At 40.2% G+C, this 20,915-nt stretch overlaps 4 protein-coding genes across 4 annotated transcripts; 3 read left to right on the forward strand and 1 right to left on the reverse strand.

Annotated features, from left to right (window-relative positions):
* Positions 1-34: 34 nt before the first annotated feature.
* On the reverse strand, positions 35-3,105 carry cxcr3.2 (chemokine (C-X-C motif) receptor 3, tandem duplicate 2). Its single transcript, XM_041044271.1, has 3 exons — positions 3,087-3,105; positions 2,269-2,335; positions 35-1,830 (listed from the first exon to the last, which is right to left on the reverse strand). The coding sequence occupies exons 2-3, from the start codon at positions 2,302-2,304 to the stop codon at positions 736-738; spliced, it is 1,131 nt and encodes a 376-aa protein (XP_040900205.1). The 5' UTR covers positions 2,305-2,335; positions 3,087-3,105; the 3' UTR covers positions 35-735.
* A 1,528-nt stretch (positions 3,106-4,633) lies between these two features.
* cnfn (cornifelin) lies at positions 4,634-5,914 on the forward strand. The gene is made up of 4 exons (XM_041044362.1): positions 4,634-4,706; positions 5,124-5,249; positions 5,333-5,469; positions 5,660-5,914. Exons 2-4 carry the CDS (start codon positions 5,126-5,128, stop codon positions 5,747-5,749), a joined length of 351 nt encoding a protein of 116 aa, XP_040900296.1. The 5' UTR covers positions 4,634-4,706; positions 5,124-5,125; the 3' UTR covers positions 5,750-5,914.
* A 694-nt stretch (positions 5,915-6,608) lies between these two features.
* tlr21 (toll-like receptor 21) lies at positions 6,609-11,170 on the forward strand. The gene is made up of 2 exons (XM_041044167.1): positions 6,609-6,679; positions 7,666-11,170. The coding sequence occupies exon 2, from the start codon at positions 7,747-7,749 to the stop codon at positions 10,735-10,737; it is 2,991 nt and encodes a 996-aa protein (XP_040900101.1). The 5' UTR covers positions 6,609-6,679; positions 7,666-7,746; the 3' UTR covers positions 10,738-11,170.
* A 4,903-nt stretch (positions 11,171-16,073) lies between these two features.
* pafah1b3 lies at positions 16,074-20,240 on the forward strand. The gene is made up of 5 exons (XM_041044336.1): positions 16,074-16,486; positions 17,300-17,389; positions 17,487-17,603; positions 17,769-17,891; positions 18,704-20,240. Exons 1-5 carry the CDS (start codon positions 16,406-16,408, stop codon positions 18,962-18,964), a joined length of 672 nt encoding a protein of 223 aa, XP_040900270.1. The 5' UTR covers positions 16,074-16,405; the 3' UTR covers positions 18,965-20,240.
* Positions 20,241-20,915: the final 675 nt, after the last annotated feature.

Here is a 20,915-nt window from a genome sequence, read left to right on the forward strand (position 1 = left end):
TGTTTCTGCATAATAGACACGACACCTAAAAAAATCTTTTTATTTATTTTTTTATTAAAAAACGGTTATGTTCATTTCCTCTTTTGCGGCACATAGTGATATTTTTGAAGCACACGGCTGAAATAACTGTAAAGCTGTAAAGGTACAAACAGATGAAAAACAAAAAACAAAAACGAGAACTTTAACAGGTACAGCGTTTCAATCTGTACAACCATTCCCACTGTGTTATAAGCTGAAACTTGTTTCACTGATCTGGGCGTGGAATCTTATGAGAAAAATCCACTGCTTCTTAGGACGTGCGAGTCTGACCGTGAAGCCACAGCCAACATCTTTAAATGCTGAACAAGCGTTTCTGCGAGTATGAAGAAATCAGTGTTTTACAGGGTTTGACCTATAGACAGAGATCTTAACAAAGGTGCCAAAAATGTCACTATCGCGTTATGCATGTTTCACTCTGTGCCACACTCTCACTTCATTATTTTACCACAGTAACGAACGAAAACAGCCTGCGGCTGCACCATACCAACAACCAGATGGAAAAGCACCACTCGAAGAAGACTGTTCCCTCAGAACATTTTTAGCAGTATTGATTAAGCTGAATATATGTTTTTTCTTTCAGTCTTTCCTTTCTCTGAAATCACTCCAGCTTTCTTTTTATTTTTCTCTCCCACCAGACCCCCGCTCTCACACACAGCGACACACTGAACTTTTTTCTTCCTGTCTCTCTAACCAATGTTACGCCATAACAGAGAAGGAGGTGTTTTCACTTTCTGCCGAACTGATTGAGCCCGTCATTCTTCGAAGTCTCCTCTGACTCCATCCCTCCATCCCCATCCAGCCTCTCTGTCCCAGCAGCCCCTTGCACATTCTTGCCAGCTCCCTCCTGAACTTCACCCCCACAAAGCCATACAGCAGAGGGTTCAGGGCGCAGTGCGACAGCCCCACACTTTCTGTGATCAGAGTCCCAGTGTCCACCACATGGCCAAAATGGCAATCTTCAGACACCACTCCCAACCTGAGCAGACTCTCTGCCAGCAGGAAGCAGTTGTACGGTGCCCAGCAGATGACAAACACAGACACCAGGGAGATGATGAGGCGGAGAGATTTGCGCTTTTGGCGGCGAGTGGCGTTGCATAGAGACCTGAAGATGCGAATGTAGCAGTAGAGCATGATCAACAGAGGAAGCCCAAAACCCAAAACCATGCTGACCAGCTGCATCCCCACCTGCCACTGTGTTGAGTTCTCAGTGTACCACACCTGACACATGTGTGGCTTGTTCTGGCCTATGGTGTTCACTTCCACTACCTGTTTGAAGGCAATGTCCACCCCACTTAGGGCCAGGCAGCACACCCAGATGAGGGCGCACGCAATTTGAGCATGGCAGGTGTTGCGCTTCCACCCAGAGCTGACCGCGTGAACGATGGCCAGGTATCGATCAAAGCTGATGCAGGCCAGGAAGAGGATGCCACTGTAGCGGTTCATGGAGAAGAGGGCACCTGAGATCTTGCAAACAGCCAAACCGAACACCCACTCGTGAGCCCACTGCACTGCAAACAGGGGCAGGGTGAAAGCCAGCAGGAGGTCAGAAATGGCCAAGTGGAGGAGGAATGTGTCGGTCAGAGAAAAGGCACAGGCTCCACCACTTTGAGACATTCGGTAGCGTCGGATCACACACAGCACCAGCACGTTGCCCACAACCGCCAGGAGGAACACCAGGCTGTATATAGCAGGGGAGTACTTCTGTGCAAACCCGTAGATGTCCTCCTGGAAGCACGGGGCTGCATGACTCCTGCCTGTGCCAGGGACCACGGTGAAATCGCTGTAATCTGGCTGACAAGGGAAAGAAACTGTCAGATACCTGGAGGAAATGGTTTATTCAAGAAAAGCTGAATTGGCTGATGGATGTCCACCCATCTCACGATATCACAAACTTTTTGTTAAGTTCTTAATTTACTTGAGCCTTATAAAACTTTCAACATTGAGGTCAAAAGATGTCTGTTTTTATATTAGAACTAATCAAAAAGGAACACTAAAACACTAAAAGGAACACTAAATATCTAGGAACAAAAGATATTATTATCTAAGAATATCTGGCAATATCTGTGAGTGCACTTGGCAGCTACCTGTCGTGCTGAATGAAAGGAATAAGAAGCAATATATTCTCTTCAGTAGTGGTTTACTTGCTCATGTTACAGATAGCAGCTTATAAAGACATCTTAGACTACAATGATGACTGATAATGCACATATAATCGAAATAGTAACTCACCCAGTAATCATCTGTGGTTGATATGACTTTATCCATATTTATAGCAAACAAAGAGGCAGCAGAACACCTGAAACCCTCCAAGAGTCAAGAGATCATGCACAATCAACACACAATACACACATTAGCTAAGCATCCTTTTCCTGTATATCTATCAGTCCACACTTGTCTAGATGAGGGAGGGCCAGAAAGAAGAAGTCATCTTCTTCATTTCAGGAACTGAATCCATGCACATTTTAGACAGATGCAAACATAGCTTTAGAAGGAATTGATGACTGTCTCAGGGAAATTATGACATATTTTCAAGGCATGGCTGCAGCCAGCTCTTTCAGACAGACAGTGCGTGACTGGTGCACTATATGGAAAAATATTCTATTTTCTGGACTGTGTACCCACATGCAGATCCAATTTAAGTCAGTCATCTTCACATGTAAAGAACTTACATAAAGGGAATAAAGGTTGTGGGAATTTAACCCATAAGAAGCTGAAGCTGGTTTTACAAAACAACAATCCCCCACACAGAGAAGAAGTGAAATTGCTTGGTTTGCAAAAATTTCAGTCTCTACTACGTTCTTAAGTGTGTTAAGCTTGTTGTGAGATATTAAGCATTACACCCAGACTATTGTAGTCACAGGAGTACTCTCTATTTGTCATGAATTGTAGAAAGCTCAGAATGTCAAAATACTGTATAAAATTGTTTAAGGCAGAATAGGATAATGCTTTCTGGTTTTGAAAAGAGGTGAAAACATGAACCATCTAACCTTTCATAAACAGTACATTTTCAATGAAAAAATTTATTATAGAGGACAAGTTTAATTTACCTTGTGAGATCTTGTAAAGAAGACGCACTCTAAAGAAGTGATGCAGGACATGGTGTGTGTGGTACAGATAAGTAGATGTTAAAAAAAGACAACAGGAAATCTATGTGGTTCTTCTTAGGGCAAACATGACATGATCTCAATTGCATGAATAGAGTAAAAAGAGTGTTTAGGATGCTTTGGACAAACAACAAAATTAAGTGCATTTAAATCTTTACCATATTCTGTAAAGCAACTTGAACACGAGGCATGCAAATAATGGTTGAATTACAGGAATGAATAACAAAGAACATTTCTTTTGCTACTTTTACAAAGTGTACGGGGGGTGGGGGGACAGAATAAGCAAAGTGCCCTCTCGGTATTACTATATTTCTTTATTTAAAAAAAACAAAAAAACAGCAGTGTGTGAAATGGGAGAGGAACTGAACACAGTTGTGGTTACTTCTGTCTTGACTGAGAGTTTTCTGGTAAATTATATTATTGTGCAACATCACTGATGTCCTTCTTTCTGCCATTGTTGACTTGTTTGTATGATGAACATTACTATATACAGTATATCACAGAAATGTATTGCCAAAGTTAATTATGTAATCTGGTGTGCACATGAATAAGGGGGCCGGTGACCATCCTTGCTCTTCCAAAGTGTGTGTGTGTATAATTTTTCAGTTTTTCAAACACCCTTCTACTCTAAAGCTGTTTTCAAAAGGTCTGTTCAAAAGGTTTGTCAATTTTTTGTCAGTTGAGGAAACTGTTTATAAAAAAAATCTCATTATAAAGATAAGATATAAAGAAGTAAAAAAAAAAATCAGAAAAATCACTTGAGACTCTCAAATGCAGACATCTGAGATGTCAGTTGCAAGCTGTTCTGTAAGAGTCGTGTGAAATTACACATCCAGGAAATGAATCATGGCAGAGCATAACAAGACCATGTCAATACCGGTCCCGTCTTAATCTGAGTTTTGTTGGCGTAAAAACAAGACTCACGGTTATGGGTCTATAGCTGACAGAGTTCCATAAAACACGTGCTGTATTCCAAATGGTTAAGGAGACTCTCTCATCTTACATAACCATGCACATTGTGCACGTGTTGGCTCCACCAGTGTTTACTGTTGAACCATGTGTCCATCTGTACATGCCATACAAATACACATATACACTGACAAAAATATGTATATGTAGTACGAACATTTTTTGCTGTCAACTCAGGTCAGTACTAATACAGTTTAGCTCTCATTCATAGAGCTGCGGGCCCACAGTGTGTACACACACCACACCTGCACAAAAGGCAAAACCTAGTTTATAAGTTGCTAAAATACAAACATGCACTATATTCCCACTTTGTTGTTCAGTTATAGTATGCTGATAAAAACAGCGTCATGTTAGGTGTACCCTTTTGAAAGGTGTGATACGCCCCAAAACTAAATATTTGAGTTCTGTCTTCACCAGGTGTTTGCACCAGTCTGAATGGTCATTGTTATTTCAGCATGGAAACGGGGCTCAGATGCATGACGGATGTCACAGTGGGTATAAGAGCTGCGCCCACGACTTTGCCCTCCCATTTGTAGATTTAGCCCGTGACTATCTACAACGTCAGACCGCACTAACCTCAGGAGGAGAGATCAGGTGAGATTTTGTGAAGAAATGTTTCTTCCAAACTTAGGTTGTCCAGTCATGCTACACAGAGCGGTCTTCAGGTTTTCAGTACATTTACTTACACTAAATAATTCTACTTTAATGCCTCCCTCTCTGGTTTAAAGTGCACTTAAAAAAAAAAAATTAAATTGTTTTTGGCTGAAATGAAAACCTGCAGAAGCTTCAACAGCACAGGACTGGACATGGAACAAGATATTTTCTTTGGGGAAAACACTGCTGCAAATAGAAAATGTTACCATGTAAGGGAGTTGGGATATAACTTTTAATAATATTGTGACTTTGTACAACTACCCAAGTATTACGACAAATCTTGATTATTAAGCAACTTGATCTGTGTGACATTCTACATTTTGACTCTTTTTCACATTCCTTCTCTTCTACTTGCAGCGATGGCGTTCCAGTCAAATGTGATCAGCTCGCAGCCTCAGATCTCAGTCACACAGTACACAGTGTCCTCCGGATTATCAGATTGGAGCTCAAATGTGTGCGACTGCTGTGAAGACTGTGGCATCTGTACGCGATTTTATATACACAAGCAGTAATTAACCAACACTGTGAAATGAATTCCAGCATCACAATATGTCTCTCACCTCCAGGTCTTTGTGCAACATTTGTCCCCTGCATCTTGGCCTGTAAGGTGGCTCAGGACAACGGGGACAGCTGCTGCCTGCCCTTCCTTCCTGGCGCCATGATTGCTCTAAGGACAAGTATCCGCAGTAGATACAACATTGGAGTAAGTGTGTTAAAGTTGTCTTACTACTAATTAGACCAGAAAAACAATAATTCAACTGATTTTGTACTGAAAATAAGTTCCAGGACTGCAGACCCAGTGCCTGTCTGTAAAACAGATATTATTCTCCCTGAACAATCCCTTTTGACAGTGGTGATTGTCACCTCCTTACTCAGCCTGTGCTTCTTCCCAGGGCTCGGTGTGTGATGACTGGGTTGTCATGGCCTGCCTTCCTCTGTGTGGACTGTGTCAGATGGCACGGGAGCAGAAGATGAGAGGATAAAAAAAAAAAAAACTTTGCATCTTTTGCATCATCTCAGTTTTCAAATTACAAGGCAAGAGCACAAGTGGAAATTTATATTTCTTGGTCTGGACACCATTTGAGTATTTCAAATTCAAATTGCTTTATTGGCATAACCATTGTTAAGTATGGCATTGCCAAAGCATGTACAGTAGAACAAGTATTACAGTGTAAGAATAACAGGAACATATTTAGACTGAGCTGCCATTTTGTTTCAGTTTGTTATTCTGTACTATTATACTATATAATATCTTGCATCTATAATATTAATATCTAAACAAATCAGAGATTTGAGCAGGTATTCAGAGACTCAGGGATGTAGTAAAAAGACATCAGAGAAATAATTCAATATTTCAATAGGCCTAAACTTCTACACTTGAACCATTGTCTTTCATTATAAGTCAAACAGCGACTCGCTGTGTTGAAATTGTGTTTGTGCAACAAACTAGCGAACACATAAAGAAGGAAATGTCGAAATTTACAGCAACAAAGACTTTCACCTTACAGTAAACAAACAAGTTTATAGTGGTGAATTTACACACATCATTTATTTTGGAATGTAATTGTACCTGAATATTGTTTTGGTGGCATATTATATTATTCAATAACATATAAATCCAGTAATCGACAAAATGAACGTTTTATGTGTGTTTAATTAACAAATGCATTCAACAGTATTTCAATAAAACCTTGTGGAATTATCATGTTGTGGTTTAGGATGTTTTTCTTTTCTTTTCTTCTTTACTTTTTTTTTTTTTTTTTTTATGTTATTAGCTGGAACTGAATATGAAAGAATAAGAATGGGTTGCCACCATCTTCCTCTTTCTGATTTTGTGTGTATCTAAAGATGGTCACAGTACAACGAAGCTGCCCGATGAGGCAAGATCTGGTGAGCAACATTCGTTTGAAGAGGTAAGGCTACCATAGCAAAATACTGTTATTAAGTTTAACTTCAAATGTAGTACGATATTTGGCAACTACTGGAAGTTACTTTTCTGATCAGACAAATCTGTGAAAGATTGTGTGAGAGATTACGTGAGGATGACCTTTCTCAGGATTTATTTGCAAGTGCTGTCTCGTGAACAACAGAAAATCTTTAGACTAAAATTCCTTGTATAAAGAAGTTGAATCTGAAATGTAGGACAGATAATGGCAGAATGCTTATGACAGAAAAGGTACAAGGATTATTTTGAAAGTCTCCCTGTCTGTGTTAATGCTGCCATTACTCAGGAAGGATTTCATGAGGAAAATGTAGCTGTAATTTAGTTGTCCATCCAAACTCCAATTTATTTGACGTTTAGCTGTTAGCATTTTAACAGTATTACACATGAATTTCAACAAAGGGAATCAAATGTCAGACGGAGGATGAGTAACACATGTGCAGAGTAGAAAAGGGATGTGAGAACACTTTAAAAGAGGAACAGAAATGTTCCTTGTTACTTCAAGGTTTACATTTCTTGGCAGACACCTCACACAATAGGTGTAATCCTCAGGTGAGGATTACAGGATGCTTTGACCTCAGACTATTATAGGTACCTGGTAAAACTGGACTTTGGTTCTGGTAGGGAACTGAAACATCAGCAAGAAACAGAATAAGTGTAGGAGTTCATACTACTGACTTTACTGCAGAAACATCATAAAAACAAGGATTTTTATCGTGGGGCTTCGTGTCAGCGCTTTATACATCAGACTTCTGAAAACATAACTGTATTTGATAAAAATGTAAACTAACATTTATGTCATTGCTATGTGTTATTTGCTATTATTGCTATATGCTGTGTATACAATGTACATGGAAAGTTAGAATTTTCAAATACAGGTAGCTGACGTAATATGTTCTTCTTGGCCTGATTTCAAAACTTTCATCTGATATGTGTTGTGTCCTGCTCTGTCTTCAGATTCCTGCACCACATCCAACTAATGAACAACCCAGAGGCCTTTTAAACATATTCAAACAAACCAAACCAACAAAGACGCTGATGAAAGCTATTTCAAGGACTGTTTCTCTAGACTGCAACAAGAAAAAAATGGCTGGTTTAACTCATCAGTTGTTGTCAGTTGCAGTTGTTCTTGGAGCCATTCAACTCATCAGTGCTTACAGCTTTAAGAACTGCATTGCAAACCCATACTCCAATGGAAAAGCTTTCAAATGCATTGATCGAAAGGAAAAGAACATGACTGCAATTATAAATGACCTGCCGCCATCTGTCATCAATCTCACCATCTCCAATAATCCTGTGTGGCACATTCCCAACAACAGCTTTGTTCATCTACCGAAGCTTCAGCACCTCATATTAGATCATAACCAATTGAGGATCATCGATCAATATGCTTTCAAAAACTTGCATCAACTTCAGTCTCTAAATTTGTCTTTTAACATCATATCAGAACTCAACCCTTCTCTGTTTGAGGACCTTCACAACCTCACCTTTCTCTCGCTGACAAACAACAAATTAAAGCAGCTCCCTGAAGGCATTTTCTCTGCCACTCTCAATCTAAACACTTTAATCATGAGACAAAACCTTCTGACAAATTTCTCAGGGATCGCTGAGTCTGTGTCACGGCTATTAAATCTGAAGATACTAGACCTCTGCTTTAACAGTCTGACCTCTCTTAGCCACTCAAATGTGTCACTACCCAAATCCCTCACTATTTTATACATATGTAGAAATAATTTGTCCACATTAGCATGTAAACATTCATTTCTCAGGTCCATAATGATACTAGATTTGTCATACAATTCTAGGCTCCCTACAATGGCTTTTCAAGGAGTGGATTTGAGGCATATAAACTATCTCCGTTTGCGTTCAACAAGTGTCAAGATAGCGGAGTTTTTGAACATCAGTAACATCAGTGCAGGTCATGTTGATTTCTCTGGCACAGGTCTAAAAAGTGACAGCCTGCTAATAGAGCTATGCAGATTGTTAAAGAAAAAAACAAAATGGATTAAAAATCTGCACCTGGATCTTAATGGCATTAAGAATCTAACAAACTACACATTCCACTATTGTCCTAAAATCACAGGGGCTCTGGATCTATCCCGCAACGAACTGAAAAGCACAAGCTGCCTTAACTTTCTCAACAGCCAGACGTACATAAAAAGCTTCAGTGCAGAGCATAACCATCTTATCTCCCTCCAGTCCTGTAAAACACAAAAGAGGGTTTATTTCAAAGACTTGGAAGAGCTGAGCTATCGCTACAACCGCATCCTCTCAGTGAGTTCTTATGCTTTCTACCAGACACCAAATATCAAGACACTAAAACTTAACATAAACTCAATTTCTTTTCTCCATCAAAAGGCTCTCAAAGGGCTAAAAAGGCTTGAGACACTCCGTTTGGACAATAACCTCTTAACTGATTTGTTCAATGTGACCTTTGAAGATAATTTCAAACTGCAAACCCTTAACCTACGCAACAACCGTATTTCTGTAATTTTTAATGGGACCTTCCTCAGACTCACAAATCTAACTACACTGGATCTTGGAGGTAATAAGATCACTCATTTTCAGCCATCAGGTCTCGATGGACTACAAAGTCTGTCCAAACTCTATCTAGACGGAAACAACCTCAGACAGATTGACACTTCCCTCTATCATGTATTTCAAGATACACTTACAGTGCTGGATTTACAAGGTAATAAGATTAGCTTCCACAATGAAAAAATCCCTCCACCATTTATCAATCTCAGCAAACTCAGTGATTTGAAATTGGACAAGCAGCAACCTTATGGCCTGACAGTTTTACCCCGCACTCTTTTCCGTGGCCTCCACTCACTGAAATCTCTGTATCTCACCAACAACAACATCTTTCATCTTCCTCCTGATGCATTTGATGATCTGACCAGCTTGCGTTTCCTCACACTGGAGAATTGCTGTGTTGGGGTGACAAAACTAGAACCGGGAATCTTTAAAAATCTGAGAAATTTGACCAGATTTATTCTAGAAAACATGGGCATTCAGAACTTCTCAAAGGAGGTTTTTGGGAATCTTACACAGTTACGCACACTGCAGCTTAACCGCAATGTGATGCAGAGCATTAGTGTAGATGCACTACAAAGTCTACCTAAACTCCAATACCTTGACATACGTAATATTCCTTTAAGCTGCACCTGCCAGAACAGCTTGCTGCAAAACTGGACAAAATATGACCAAAAGGTCCAGGTAGTCTACCTCTACAATCTGTCATGCCAACATGATACAAAATTCAAATTCTATAACTTTGATACCAAAGTTTGTTACATAGATCTAGGAGAGTATCTGTTCTTCAGCACAGCGGCTGTGATTTTCCTGTTAACAATCATTCCTTTGCTGTATGTCAAACTCTATTGGAAAATGAAGTATAGCTACTATGTGTTCCGTTCATGGTTTAGTGAGCAGTGGCGCAGACTCAGAGAAGAGGAGGAAAACTGCAAATACGATGCATTTATTTCCTATAATTCCTCTGATGAACAATGGGTCATGGACCACTTGCTGCCCAACCTGGAGGGAAACGGATCATCTTTTAAACTTTGCCTACATCACAGGGACTTTGAACTGGGCCGAGACATTGTGGACAACATCGTCTCTGCTGTGTACAGCAGCCGTAAAACTATTTGTGTGGTGAGCAGGAATTTCCTACAAAGTGAGTGGTGTTCTCTGGAAATCCAGCTCGCCAGCTACAGACTCTTCGATGAGCACCGGGACGTTCTTCTGCTCGTGTTTTTGGAGCCAATCTCTGAGAGGCAGCTGTCATCCTATCACCGCATGAGGAAAGTCATGCTAAAAAAGACTTATCTGCAGTGGCCTGGCCCTGACTGCACTAACCCAGAGCAGGCCCAAGACCTGTTTTGGAATCACCTACGTAGGGCAATGAGAACGGCAAGCCGACTGAAAACAGAAGAAAGTGCCAAAAGTGAAGGTTGTGTTACTGCAGAAAGTGAGGAAACTGAACATTGTGAGACATCAGATGAAAACTATTACTTGCTCCCGTAAAAGATTTGAGATTTTGTTTGTAATTTAGTAAAGATAAACCCTTCACTATGTTAAATGAATAATACAAGTCTCTGCTGCAGGGAGAGGGTCATAAAAATATGGTGTGAATGTACAGTGTGATGCATTGTAAGACTAACAATAACATCATTTATACAAGCAAGAATCAGCAGTGTTATTTAATACCTTGTGATCAGTCCAGTTCTATCTTTAGCAATGCTTGATGTACAATTGCATTTAAATGTCGTCCACATACACAAAAAAATATTATATAGCTTTCACAATAGTACAGCTTTGCTAAAATTACTGCTCTGCACAGAATTCCCTATAACACACCTGTTAATACAATTCTACATATTAAGATGTAAACAATACATTATTGTGTGTTTCTTTGTCTAATAAATGGCACAAAAGAATAAAAGAGGTAACTCTTCAGATGACAGTTATTGATATTGCATTTAATACTGTGTTTTTAATAAAGTATGAGCACACAACACATATTTTCGCTGACGATGAACATAAAGGCTTGATGGAATTAATTACGAGAGCATTGTTGTTTAGTTAGCCAAAGAAATGTTCGCAGGCATGACTCTATGCAGAGTTTCACTACACACTAGTACAGTTTCATAGGAGGAAAGGACCAGTGCTCAGGGCTCGGTAAAGAAGACAGAGGAGGTGCTGGGCTTCTTTCAAGCATGTGAGATGGGGGGTAATGCATCATGTCAGTGTGGTGGGACCTGAGGGGAGGGCAAGTTGAAGGGTGACTGAATTGGCTGAAAGGCTGGAAATGGTTGCTCTGATCTGGATGGTGAGTTTGGGCAGAGAAGGAGGGACCAAAGGAATATCTGTGAGTTTCAAATGCGCCTTGCTCCTGGGTAAAGAGCATTGGCTCTGTTGAATGTCTATCTGGCAGCCGTGTTTGGTTAGGAAAGAAGGGCTGGATATTGCTGTCATTGTGCTGAGGCCCGCAGGTCCTCTCTCTAACTTCTCTGGTGTGGTTCATAAACCTGTTTTCAGAGAAATCAAAAAAAACTGACTGTTTGCTCTTTGGCCTGTTGAAACTGTCCTCCCAGTGCTGAGATGCTGAGGTTTTTTCTCCCCAGCATGAGGTAGGAGAGGGAGCGAACAAATGATCACTTGCTGATGGTCCAGAGGGCTCAAAGTCCATGCAGAACTGAGGAGAGCAACTAGATCTGAGCACATCATCCAAAAGACTGGCAGAAGTATCCACAGGGTTTGTCAACCATTCAGCAGTCTTCACATGAAACACCAGAAAGCATTTTATTCCAGAGTGAGAGAATCTTAAATTATCTGATGATTATCAAACAAAGGAAACTGACCATATGTGAAATTTACCTAAATAAGAAAGCGGAAGTGTAAACTTTTAAAAAGGTCTTACCGGCTCCGGGCTCTGGTGTGGCTGTAGACTGGACTTCCAGTCAAAATGCCTACTTGCCATCCTTTTGAAAGATGTGGTTTTCTTGGTGTCAAAACACAGCTGTCCAGTAGTGTTGGCTTGAAATGCTAATGCATCTGAAACAGAAAGAAACACAGCTGAAAAACTGTCCAGAAATTTTGTGTGCAGTGCTGCCTGTGGCTTTTTCAAACAAGAAATAGAACCCCCTGGATTGGACCCCTGACAAAGGCCTTTTATATATAGGTTCACAATTTTTCAAACCTGTCTTAAAAACAACTCTCAGGAGACGCAATTCACATTCCTGCTATTCCAAATGATCGACAGCTGGTACATGAAAAGAAACCTGCCAAAAACTGCCAAATAATGTTAACATTATTAAAATGTTAATGTCAGTGCATTAGGATAACTAACACTGAATGTAAACATAAGTTTCTTTACAAGAAAACTCCACAGGTCAGCTTTAAAGATGGGTAATGTGGACAGTTATCGGTTATCACGAAGTAAAAAATACTAACAAATTCAACATCCCCAGTTCAGGGTTGTACCATGTGAACATGTCACCTTCAGTAATGTTGGTAAGATTTAACTTAGTTTTAATTTCTAGATGAGAACTGTGACACACAATGTCTCAACGTAAGAATTTTCTGATTATACAGAGAGATGATAAAACCTAACAATGAGTTATCACTTTAAAATGATAATGATCTTTAACAAATCATTATATTTTCTTTTTATTATTCAAATGCCAGAGCTGTCTTCTATTGCAGTGCTTACCTGTAGGCAGGAGCTGATTTTCCTCTATCACGGTTGGCTCCTGGTCGTGATCCTGGAATGCCTGTGTGAGATCAGTTCCAAAGCTGAACTGTTGCTGCTCCTTGAGGAGGTTCTCCTGAAGCCGGGATCCATGCCTCTCCTGCAGGGTCTTCAGCAGCACCTGCCTGCTCTCTGCCAGCAGGTTTCTCCTTCCCAGAAGTGGGAACTGCAGACAGTCACACAAACGTGCTGCCATTGCACTGACAGAGTGAGATACACGTCCAGGATCTTGTCTTCTGTGCTGTATGTCAAAGCTGTCAACAGTGAGTGAGCTGGAGAGCTGAAGTGGACTTGGGCTGAGACCATGACCTTGTGCCTGGTGGGCTGGAGGCTCCTGGTTCTTTGGGGTGGGCTCAAGAGAAGAAATCATGTGTGTCTTTACCTTCTTTTTTAATGTGTTCACATTGTCCCTGTCAACAATGGGAGTCAGCTGAGACTCTTTGTCTTCTTCAGGCATGACAGAGTTGGCCTTCTGGCTCTCGATTGTCACTACATCAAGGGAACTGTGATGAGATGAGAAGATGCTTTTACAGTTTCCAGATGAAAGATCAAGTTGTTGCTGTGGTCTCTGCCCAGGTGTAACATCTGACCCATGACTGATTTCCTTTTCTTTTTCCCAACAATCTTCATGGATGTCCGTCGCAGAGTGTGCTTTCTTTTCACATGGCGCAACCTCATCAGAATCAGCACCCAACAAATCATTACTGGAGAAAGGAACGTGAGGTGTTGAAGATTTATGTGAAACAGCATGGTTCCTTTCTTGTGCTTTCTGTCTGCTTTTGTCCGGCTTACCCTGCTCACTTAGCAAACGTTCAATGTCAATAGACTTCACCTCATGTTTGAACAGGCCATGGTGTCCTATCAGGCGGCTGTCTGTGATGATGCTGGGCTCCTGTGCAGCAGGAACGACATGTGGACATGGTGCACTTTTTCTTGAAAGACAATGATGGTTACTATGACAGCAGTTGTGGAGATGTGCCATATCTTTACTGCTTTGGTGGTTGCAGTGATGGTGATGTAATTTGGTCTTTGAGGCCTCTTTTGCACCACCTCTCATCTGACTCCTCTCCTTGCGGGTCTTCAGTCGTTTCATTTTGCGCTGCCTATTTGTCTTATAATGGTTTAAACATTTGCAGTCTGCGGTGCATCTTTGCACTGAGCGACAGTTTTTACCTGTTGTTTCTGGCTGCCCGTTGAAAAAATGCAAAATCTTTACTTTGTCTGACAAAGATCTGCCACACATGCAGCTCATGCTGCACCTGATTCTATGAAAAGATAACTATGGTTAGCAATTTATAAGGAAATATGATGCAGGTACAAAATAGAGATAAGACAGCTACAGGATGCGGTTGCACCTCAACACTTTTAAAGCACTTTACTAATGCATCAATGACAGTAGCTGAATTCAAATGTCACCCCACTGGACTTATGGACTGTGACCTTGTGGACTCTGTCCATACATTTTGTGAAGTGTCTAAAATGCATGACAAGGTATTTTTCTTTCACTCATGCCGCTATGGATATTAGGAATTTATACAAGATAGTGAAGAGTCTGCTGCTTGATGTTGCTGCTGCTGTTAATTATGAGAAATATACAATGTTTTATAGGGCAATTAATGTGCTTGTCATTTAAAAAGATGCCATGAAATGAAAGAATGAAAAGACAAATCAAAATTTTGCTGTGCAACCGCGACCCCTCAGCTCGACACCTGACATGAATTCAGCCTGTTAATGTAGCGTAGCTGTTAGCTAGCTAGCCATCAGGTGATAATAAGGTCAATCATCAGGTGCAATTTAACTTGACCAATACCTGTATTAAGTTACCGTATTTAGCTGTAGCTGCTAATAACCAGATGAACTAACCTAAATTTCAAGCACGCAATGAGAGACAAACAGTAAATCTGTAAAATACTAATTAATTTTTATACAAAATTAAAATCATTACTTAACAATGCTGCTTACCGAAATTGTCCGCACTCGCTTTTTGCTGCAGAATGTCGTTGCTGGGCAACATACCAAAGACAGTGTGGCCAGAATGCGAATATTTTTTTTTAATTCATTTCATTCAGGAAAGGGCTTTTTATTAATTTAACCTTTTTATCTTATATAAAACGAGATTAAATATTAAATTATTTTTTTCCTGAAAGAAACACAAAATATAATGTTGCCATGGATTCAATGATTGTCACAATGGGTTGGATACAACTTGATCCCCGTTTTTTACCCTATATTTGTTTGCACTTTGAAAATTAAATACGCCGATTTATCTATTCGTAATTCCTGTTTGGATTGCACATTTGGATGTCCTGACAACTGTCACTGGACTACTCTTATACTCAAGAAAACTTCAAAACCTGATCATTCTCAGGCAAGTTCTGAATCCTCGTTTTTCTACGATCTCTGAGTGGGTTTATGGATGTTTATTTACAGTGGTCGTCTGAGCTAATCATATACTCGCAAAGCATGTTACACTTAATCTAAAAATATTTATGTCGTGTCTGCGTGTTCAGATTTGACTAATATCCCAAGGTGTTACACTGAATTCACATCTGGTGCATGTGGAGACCACTGACAACCGAAAGTAGACACATTGGAGAAGTGTTAACTTCAAGTTGTTTTTGGAACACCTGCATGCACCTGTCTCTTTCACCTCACGTTACCTCACCTCTCTCCCCCGACGCCCTTACGGTTTGAAAACCTCTTGAATGCAGCCGAACTTTTCATGGTTGAAAACCACACAAAAAGTTGCCCACATTGCAACAACTCGCCCTATCAAAAGACAAGTAGCCCAATTAGGCGGAAAACTGCTCAATATGGCAACACTGGCTGCAGATTTCTTCGCGCAGCACCAACTCTCACGAACACCAACGAGCAGGGCGAATCCACTTTCACAGACGAGAAGGTAAAACCGTCGCATCTTTTCAGTTCCTCTTCACTTAGGCAATTCTTTACTCATCATTTATTCGTACCGTATGCTGTAAAACTGATTGTAAAACACACTGTGTCAATAAAGTGTCACATAACGCTAAAATACATGAAAACATATATACTGTTGCCAGCGGGAGATAATGGTACGTTCAACTATAGTAAGATTTTACTTCCTGAAACTGATCAAGCGATTGACGATATTTTGATTTGTGGTAGCTAGAGTTCAGTAATGTTTCTAAATTTAACCGGTATATAAAGCGCTGCCTTCTGCTTTTTCTTGCACAAGACGGGCTTGCATGTTTTAGCGATAATAACAACCAGGGTGTGACCGTTATCTCTTATCATCTGTCTTGTGTTCCAGCAAGTAGGCTAGCTACTGTGGCTAATTCAGGCAACCTCCATAGATTTATCCAGGAATTGTAGCTATTGAATACTGATTTATCGGTTTGTCTTTGTTGCAAGAAGTACCAAAACTTCTTCGTGACTGCTTTCCAACATAGATAGAGTGAAGTCATGAGTGCAGTAGACCCAAATCCAGCCGCCACACCCACTCCCTGTGAGGACATCCATGGAGATGGACGATGGATGTCTCTGGTGTGTGAAATTATCATCCTCATTATGAGTTTTCTGTCACTTGTTCCCTGTGGTTTTACATAGCAGCATAACAACAGTCACGAATTGTCAAGTTTTCCCACTCTGCATTGTCGCTAATGTTTAGTTTTGTGAATTTATACCTTGATCACTGAAGGTGGGAGCTTAGGGGAGGTATCGCAGTTGAAACTGGTCCAAGTCTGACGTATTGGTGCTGCATAATGCTTCTGTGATAACAGCATTTTTATGAATTGTTCAAAATAGAAGTCAAAAACAAAACAGATAAATAATGAATTAGTTGTCACTTATTTTTATGAGACATAACTTTATAATAGAGCTGCAACAGTTGTATAGTAATTGGAAGCTATTTTTGTTATCGATTTATTGTTTCAGACGTTTTTCAAGCAAGACAAATTTCTGATTCCAGCTTCTCAAAGGAGAACCTTTGCAGCTCTTATTTGACATATGCCACAATAAAATGAATATATTTGAATTTTGAAGTATGGGTTGGAAAAAACAACACATTTGCAGACATCACTGTTTTGAGAAGCTGTGAGTGGGCATTTTTCACAGACCGGGCGATTAATAAAAAAAAAAAAAAAAAATCACATTAATCAATAGTGACAACGTCCTTTAGCTCTAGCTCTACTGTATTGCAATAGACTAATCATTTCAGCTCTAATGTTTTGTGACTATGCTCAGCTGACATGCCTCATCTTTAAGAGTGGCCTTTGATACTGCATTTAGCGGGATGCTTGGTGTTGGAAACAGAAAAGTCTTCAGTTGTTTGGTGTTTTTCCCTTTTTCTCTTTGTAGCACAACCGCTTTGTGTCTGACAGCAAAGACAAAGAACCTGATGTCCTGTTTGTTGGAGACTCTCTTATTCAGCTCATGCACCAGTTTGGGGTAAAACACAGATCATATTCCTCTATGTGTCTGTTTTTTATGTAGTATCTGACCGCTTGCCATGTTTTCTTAAACCTGTGTTGTGGTTTGTCTGCAGATATGGAGGCAGCTGTTCTCTCCTCTCCATGCCCTCAACTTTGGGGTGGGTGGTGATGCAACACAGCATGTGCTTTGGAGACTGAGCAACGGTGAATTGGATAACATCAGCCCAAAGGTCCAAAACACTGCCAAAAATAGAGAACATGATCATGCTTGTTCATTCACACAGTAGACTCATTGTCCTCAGCTTTGTGCTGAGATCCTAATTCTAGGTACAGTGACCCCAAACTGTCAGTGACATCTGCACAGTCATGCAATCTTTCCTCTTTTGTTGTTGTAGGTCGTAGTGCTGTGGGTAGGCACCAATAACCACGGTCACACTGCTGAACAGATCTGTGGGGGCATCATGGCTATCGTCCAAGTCATCAAGAACAAGCTCCCCCATGCCCAAACACTTGTACTCGTAGGTTTTGTCAGATACATTCCTTAAAGGAAGTGTTAATCTACTCATCTGCATGTCTGTTGGAAATGACAAATGATGTTCATGCAACCATCAAATTTCAGCGTAATATCACCCCTTCAGTAGATAAACAATAGACGCTTGGACACATTGCAGTTGTTGTGTTCACATTTTTCTCAGTCTGTCTTAAACCAATATCCAAATGCCCACATGTACACTTCAACAGTTTGTTCTTCCAGTGGCAGTGATGGGGGACAAAATCCACAATTTTTTTTTCCAGACTGTTTCTGAGGTGAGCTGCACTAAAAGGATAGTAACAAAAAGAGGGAATTCTGTACTAAAAACACTGTAACTTTGGCACATACTTTCTCACATTAACTGTAGATAAAATTCAGAATGTACTTTTGCAAAATCCACAACAAAGATCGTGGATTTTGTCCCCCCCCCCCCCCATGTCAAGAGCTTGGAAGTGCGTTAGAAAGATGTTTTTAATGGCCAGATGAACAGCCAATGAACAAGAGGAATGATCACAGCAAGAAAAATCAGTTTCATTGTTCACGTGGGAACCTAACTATTGGGTTTAGACAGACTTGAACTTGTTCTTAAAAAAGCTCTTAAATTACATGTGAACTGTTTGGAAGTGATCATGTGAGTCATACTTGACATATTAAATTTAAAAAGATGCATTTGTTTGGGAGAGAGCTTAAATGGCATTGGTTTTTGGACTGGTATTTTTTATTGTAAAACTATTGCCTACAAGTTCAGGGAATGTTCCATTTTTTTTTAAATAGCATGCATACATTTGTTTTTTTCAGGGAATACTGCCCAGAGGTAAATTGCCAAACCCTCTGCGGGAGCGAAATGCCAAAGTGAACAAGCTGGTCCAGGAGGCCGTATCGTTGCTCCCACACGCCTCTTTCCTCAATGTGGACCCTGGCTTTGTCCACTCCAATGGAAGCATCTCCCACCAGGACATGTATGACTACCTTCATCTGACTCCCCAGGGCTACCAGGCTGTGTGTGAGCCCCTGCACGCTCATCTCAAGTCCATGCTAGATAAACCTGCTGAGAACTAAGCAATCAGGGCACAAACTTACACTACCGCAGTGGTCCTCGTCCCTGTTTCCTGAGAGCATCACACTCATCTTTTTCAGACCTTGAATGACGGATAGAGTCAATTATTAAGGCCTAAGAGCTGCACTATTTGTGCATGTCCTCTCCATGGCCAGGGTTGGTGACCACTGTTACAAGTAATGGGACCATAACTTTTTTGGTGTTTTATGATACAGTCAGAAATTAAATGTGCTGTGCTATAGTGAGACAGTGTCCTGCCTCAATTCCCGGTAAGCATCTGTTCCACTAGCTTTTGATTCCAAAAGTGTTTTTCCACCAAAGGACTGTTTTACTTCTATGCCACATGATATGAGGGTTGAATATGATAAGGGGAACTCAGAGCCAGTGACTCAACATTCAGAACAATGAAATTATCTGAAGGGACAATATCTGTAATGCGTAAATAAATCCAGATGTCCAAGGGTTATGTGTAAAGCTTTCAAAAAGGTACAGCAACTGTTTGCTGTAATAAAGATATGCTGTAGGTCAAAACATTAGTTGCTGCACCTTATTTGAAGCTGTATTTCTAACCATGTGCTCCAGATCCCATCCCTTCAGCTACATGTCTTGTGAGTCAGAATATGGACAGATGCCTTTTTTTTTTTTTTTTTTTTTTTTAGAAAAAACATTCTATGGCGAAACATACTGCCCTATCGAGGCTACTGGAACAGGACCTATTTGGAAAAGTGTGTGAGACTGTGGCTCTTCAGGTGCTAGGATATTTCTGGTTTAAAAAATAATAATAATACAAGATTCAAGAAATGCCCTGACTAAGAAATTCCCCTGTCATCCTTTGTCATTTTTGGTTTCTCAGTTTCACTAAGTTTCTTGAGTTCAGTTTACTTGTCAATAGCTTTATTTACTCTTGTGATTTCTTATGTCTTTTGTACGTGTTAATTTGAATGACCAAATGTTTGACCATTACTGTTTACTTGCTTATCATGTCACAAGTTATTTCATTATTGTCCATGTACCTTTTTGCTTCACCAATTGTTGCAACAACAGATTTTGATGTGAAAGGCTGTGTTTAGGTAAACATGGATGTATTTGAGTGGGCTGTGAAGCCGTATCGATACATCTACAATTGCTTGTGCTTCAGATTGAGTCTTGTCTGCAACATAATGGCCCATTAGATGACCAAAAAGGATTTGCTTCACACTAAAAGGCTTCTGCGTTATGCTTCAGTGTGGCTGATTGTGTAAGTGAGGAAAGAATTCATTAAACATGAAGACAAAATGGGTTCAGTATCCAATGAGTGATTTTACTTGTCAAAGGCTGCTAGGTTCACCTGGAGTGCATATACGCAGTCCACCTGACATTTATTGCTTTTGGTTGACTGGTTTTGTTCTTGTTTCACACATGGCTGAAGGCAGAGAGCTGCATTTCCGAAACTAGAGAAGGGTGGACAAGTCTGGCTTTGCTCTTAACTGCATTTGGCAGTGCCAGCATGAGACCGACACCTCTTCAATGGTCATTATACATAATACAGTATCTAATACTTAAAATTCTGGCTGTTTCCGGGATAACAGCAAGCCTTATCTTGCATGTTTGTGGCATATCAATTGCAGTGGTTTTGAGAAGGCTGATAAGCTACATTATTGTGATTTTCATAGCACAAAGTGTATTTGCCGTGGAATACATGCTGTATGTGTTGTATACCAGCTACAGTCAGATGAACTTATATGTTCTTTTAACTTTTCAGCTTTGTCCCATGTTGTTTGCACAGGTGGTTTAAAGAGTGGAACAGAATATGATCTCAGCTTGAAACAGTAAGAAAAAGCATAGAACTTAAAATGTGTGTGTCACACAAAGTAAGTAAAAGAGTAAAATCAAGTAATAACAGGTTACTCACATGATAAGACCCTGTAAGAAAAGTTTCACTTGAGATTTAAAAACAAGGCTACGCTTTGGGCC

Source organism: Toxotes jaculatrix, chromosome 8 (assembly GCF_017976425.1).
Source record: "Toxotes jaculatrix isolate fToxJac2 chromosome 8, fToxJac2.pri, whole genome shotgun sequence".
NCBI classification, from domain to species: Eukaryota; Metazoa; Chordata; class Actinopteri; family Toxotidae; genus Toxotes; species Toxotes jaculatrix.

Excerpts from the sequence above, each read along its gene's own strand:
- cxcr3.2 (XM_041044271.1), bottom strand. The coding sequence starts at position 2,304 with ATGGATAAAGTCATATCAACCACAGATGATTACTGG. Across the intron at positions 1,831-2,268 it reads CAACCACAGATGATTACTGG|CCAGATTACAGCGATTTCAC; the intron begins GTGAGTTACTAT and ends TTCCCTTGTCAG.
- cnfn (XM_041044362.1), top strand. The coding sequence starts at position 5,126 with ATGGCGTTCCAGTCAAATGTGATCAGCTCGCAGCCTCAGATCTCAGTC. Across the intron at positions 5,250-5,332 it reads CTGTGAAGACTGTGGCATCT|GTCTTTGTGCAACATTTGTC; the intron begins GTACGCGATTTT and ends TCTCACCTCCAG. Across the intron at positions 5,470-5,659 it reads GCAGTAGATACAACATTGGA|GGCTCGGTGTGTGATGACTG; the intron begins GTAAGTGTGTTA and ends GCTTCTTCCCAG.
- tlr21 (XM_041044167.1), top strand. The coding sequence starts at position 7,747 with ATGAAAGCTATTTCAAGGACTGTTTCTCTAGACTGCAACAAGAAAAAA.
- pafah1b3 (XM_041044336.1), top strand. The coding sequence starts at position 16,406 with ATGAGTGCAGTAGACCCAAATCCAGCCGCCACACCCACTCCCTGTGAG. Across the intron at positions 17,604-17,768 it reads TGGATAACATCAGCCCAAAG|GTCGTAGTGCTGTGGGTAGG; the intron begins GTCCAAAACACT and ends TTGTTGTTGTAG. Across the intron at positions 17,892-18,703 it reads ATGCCCAAACACTTGTACTC|GGAATACTGCCCAGAGGTAA; the intron begins GTAGGTTTTGTC and ends TGTTTTTTTCAG.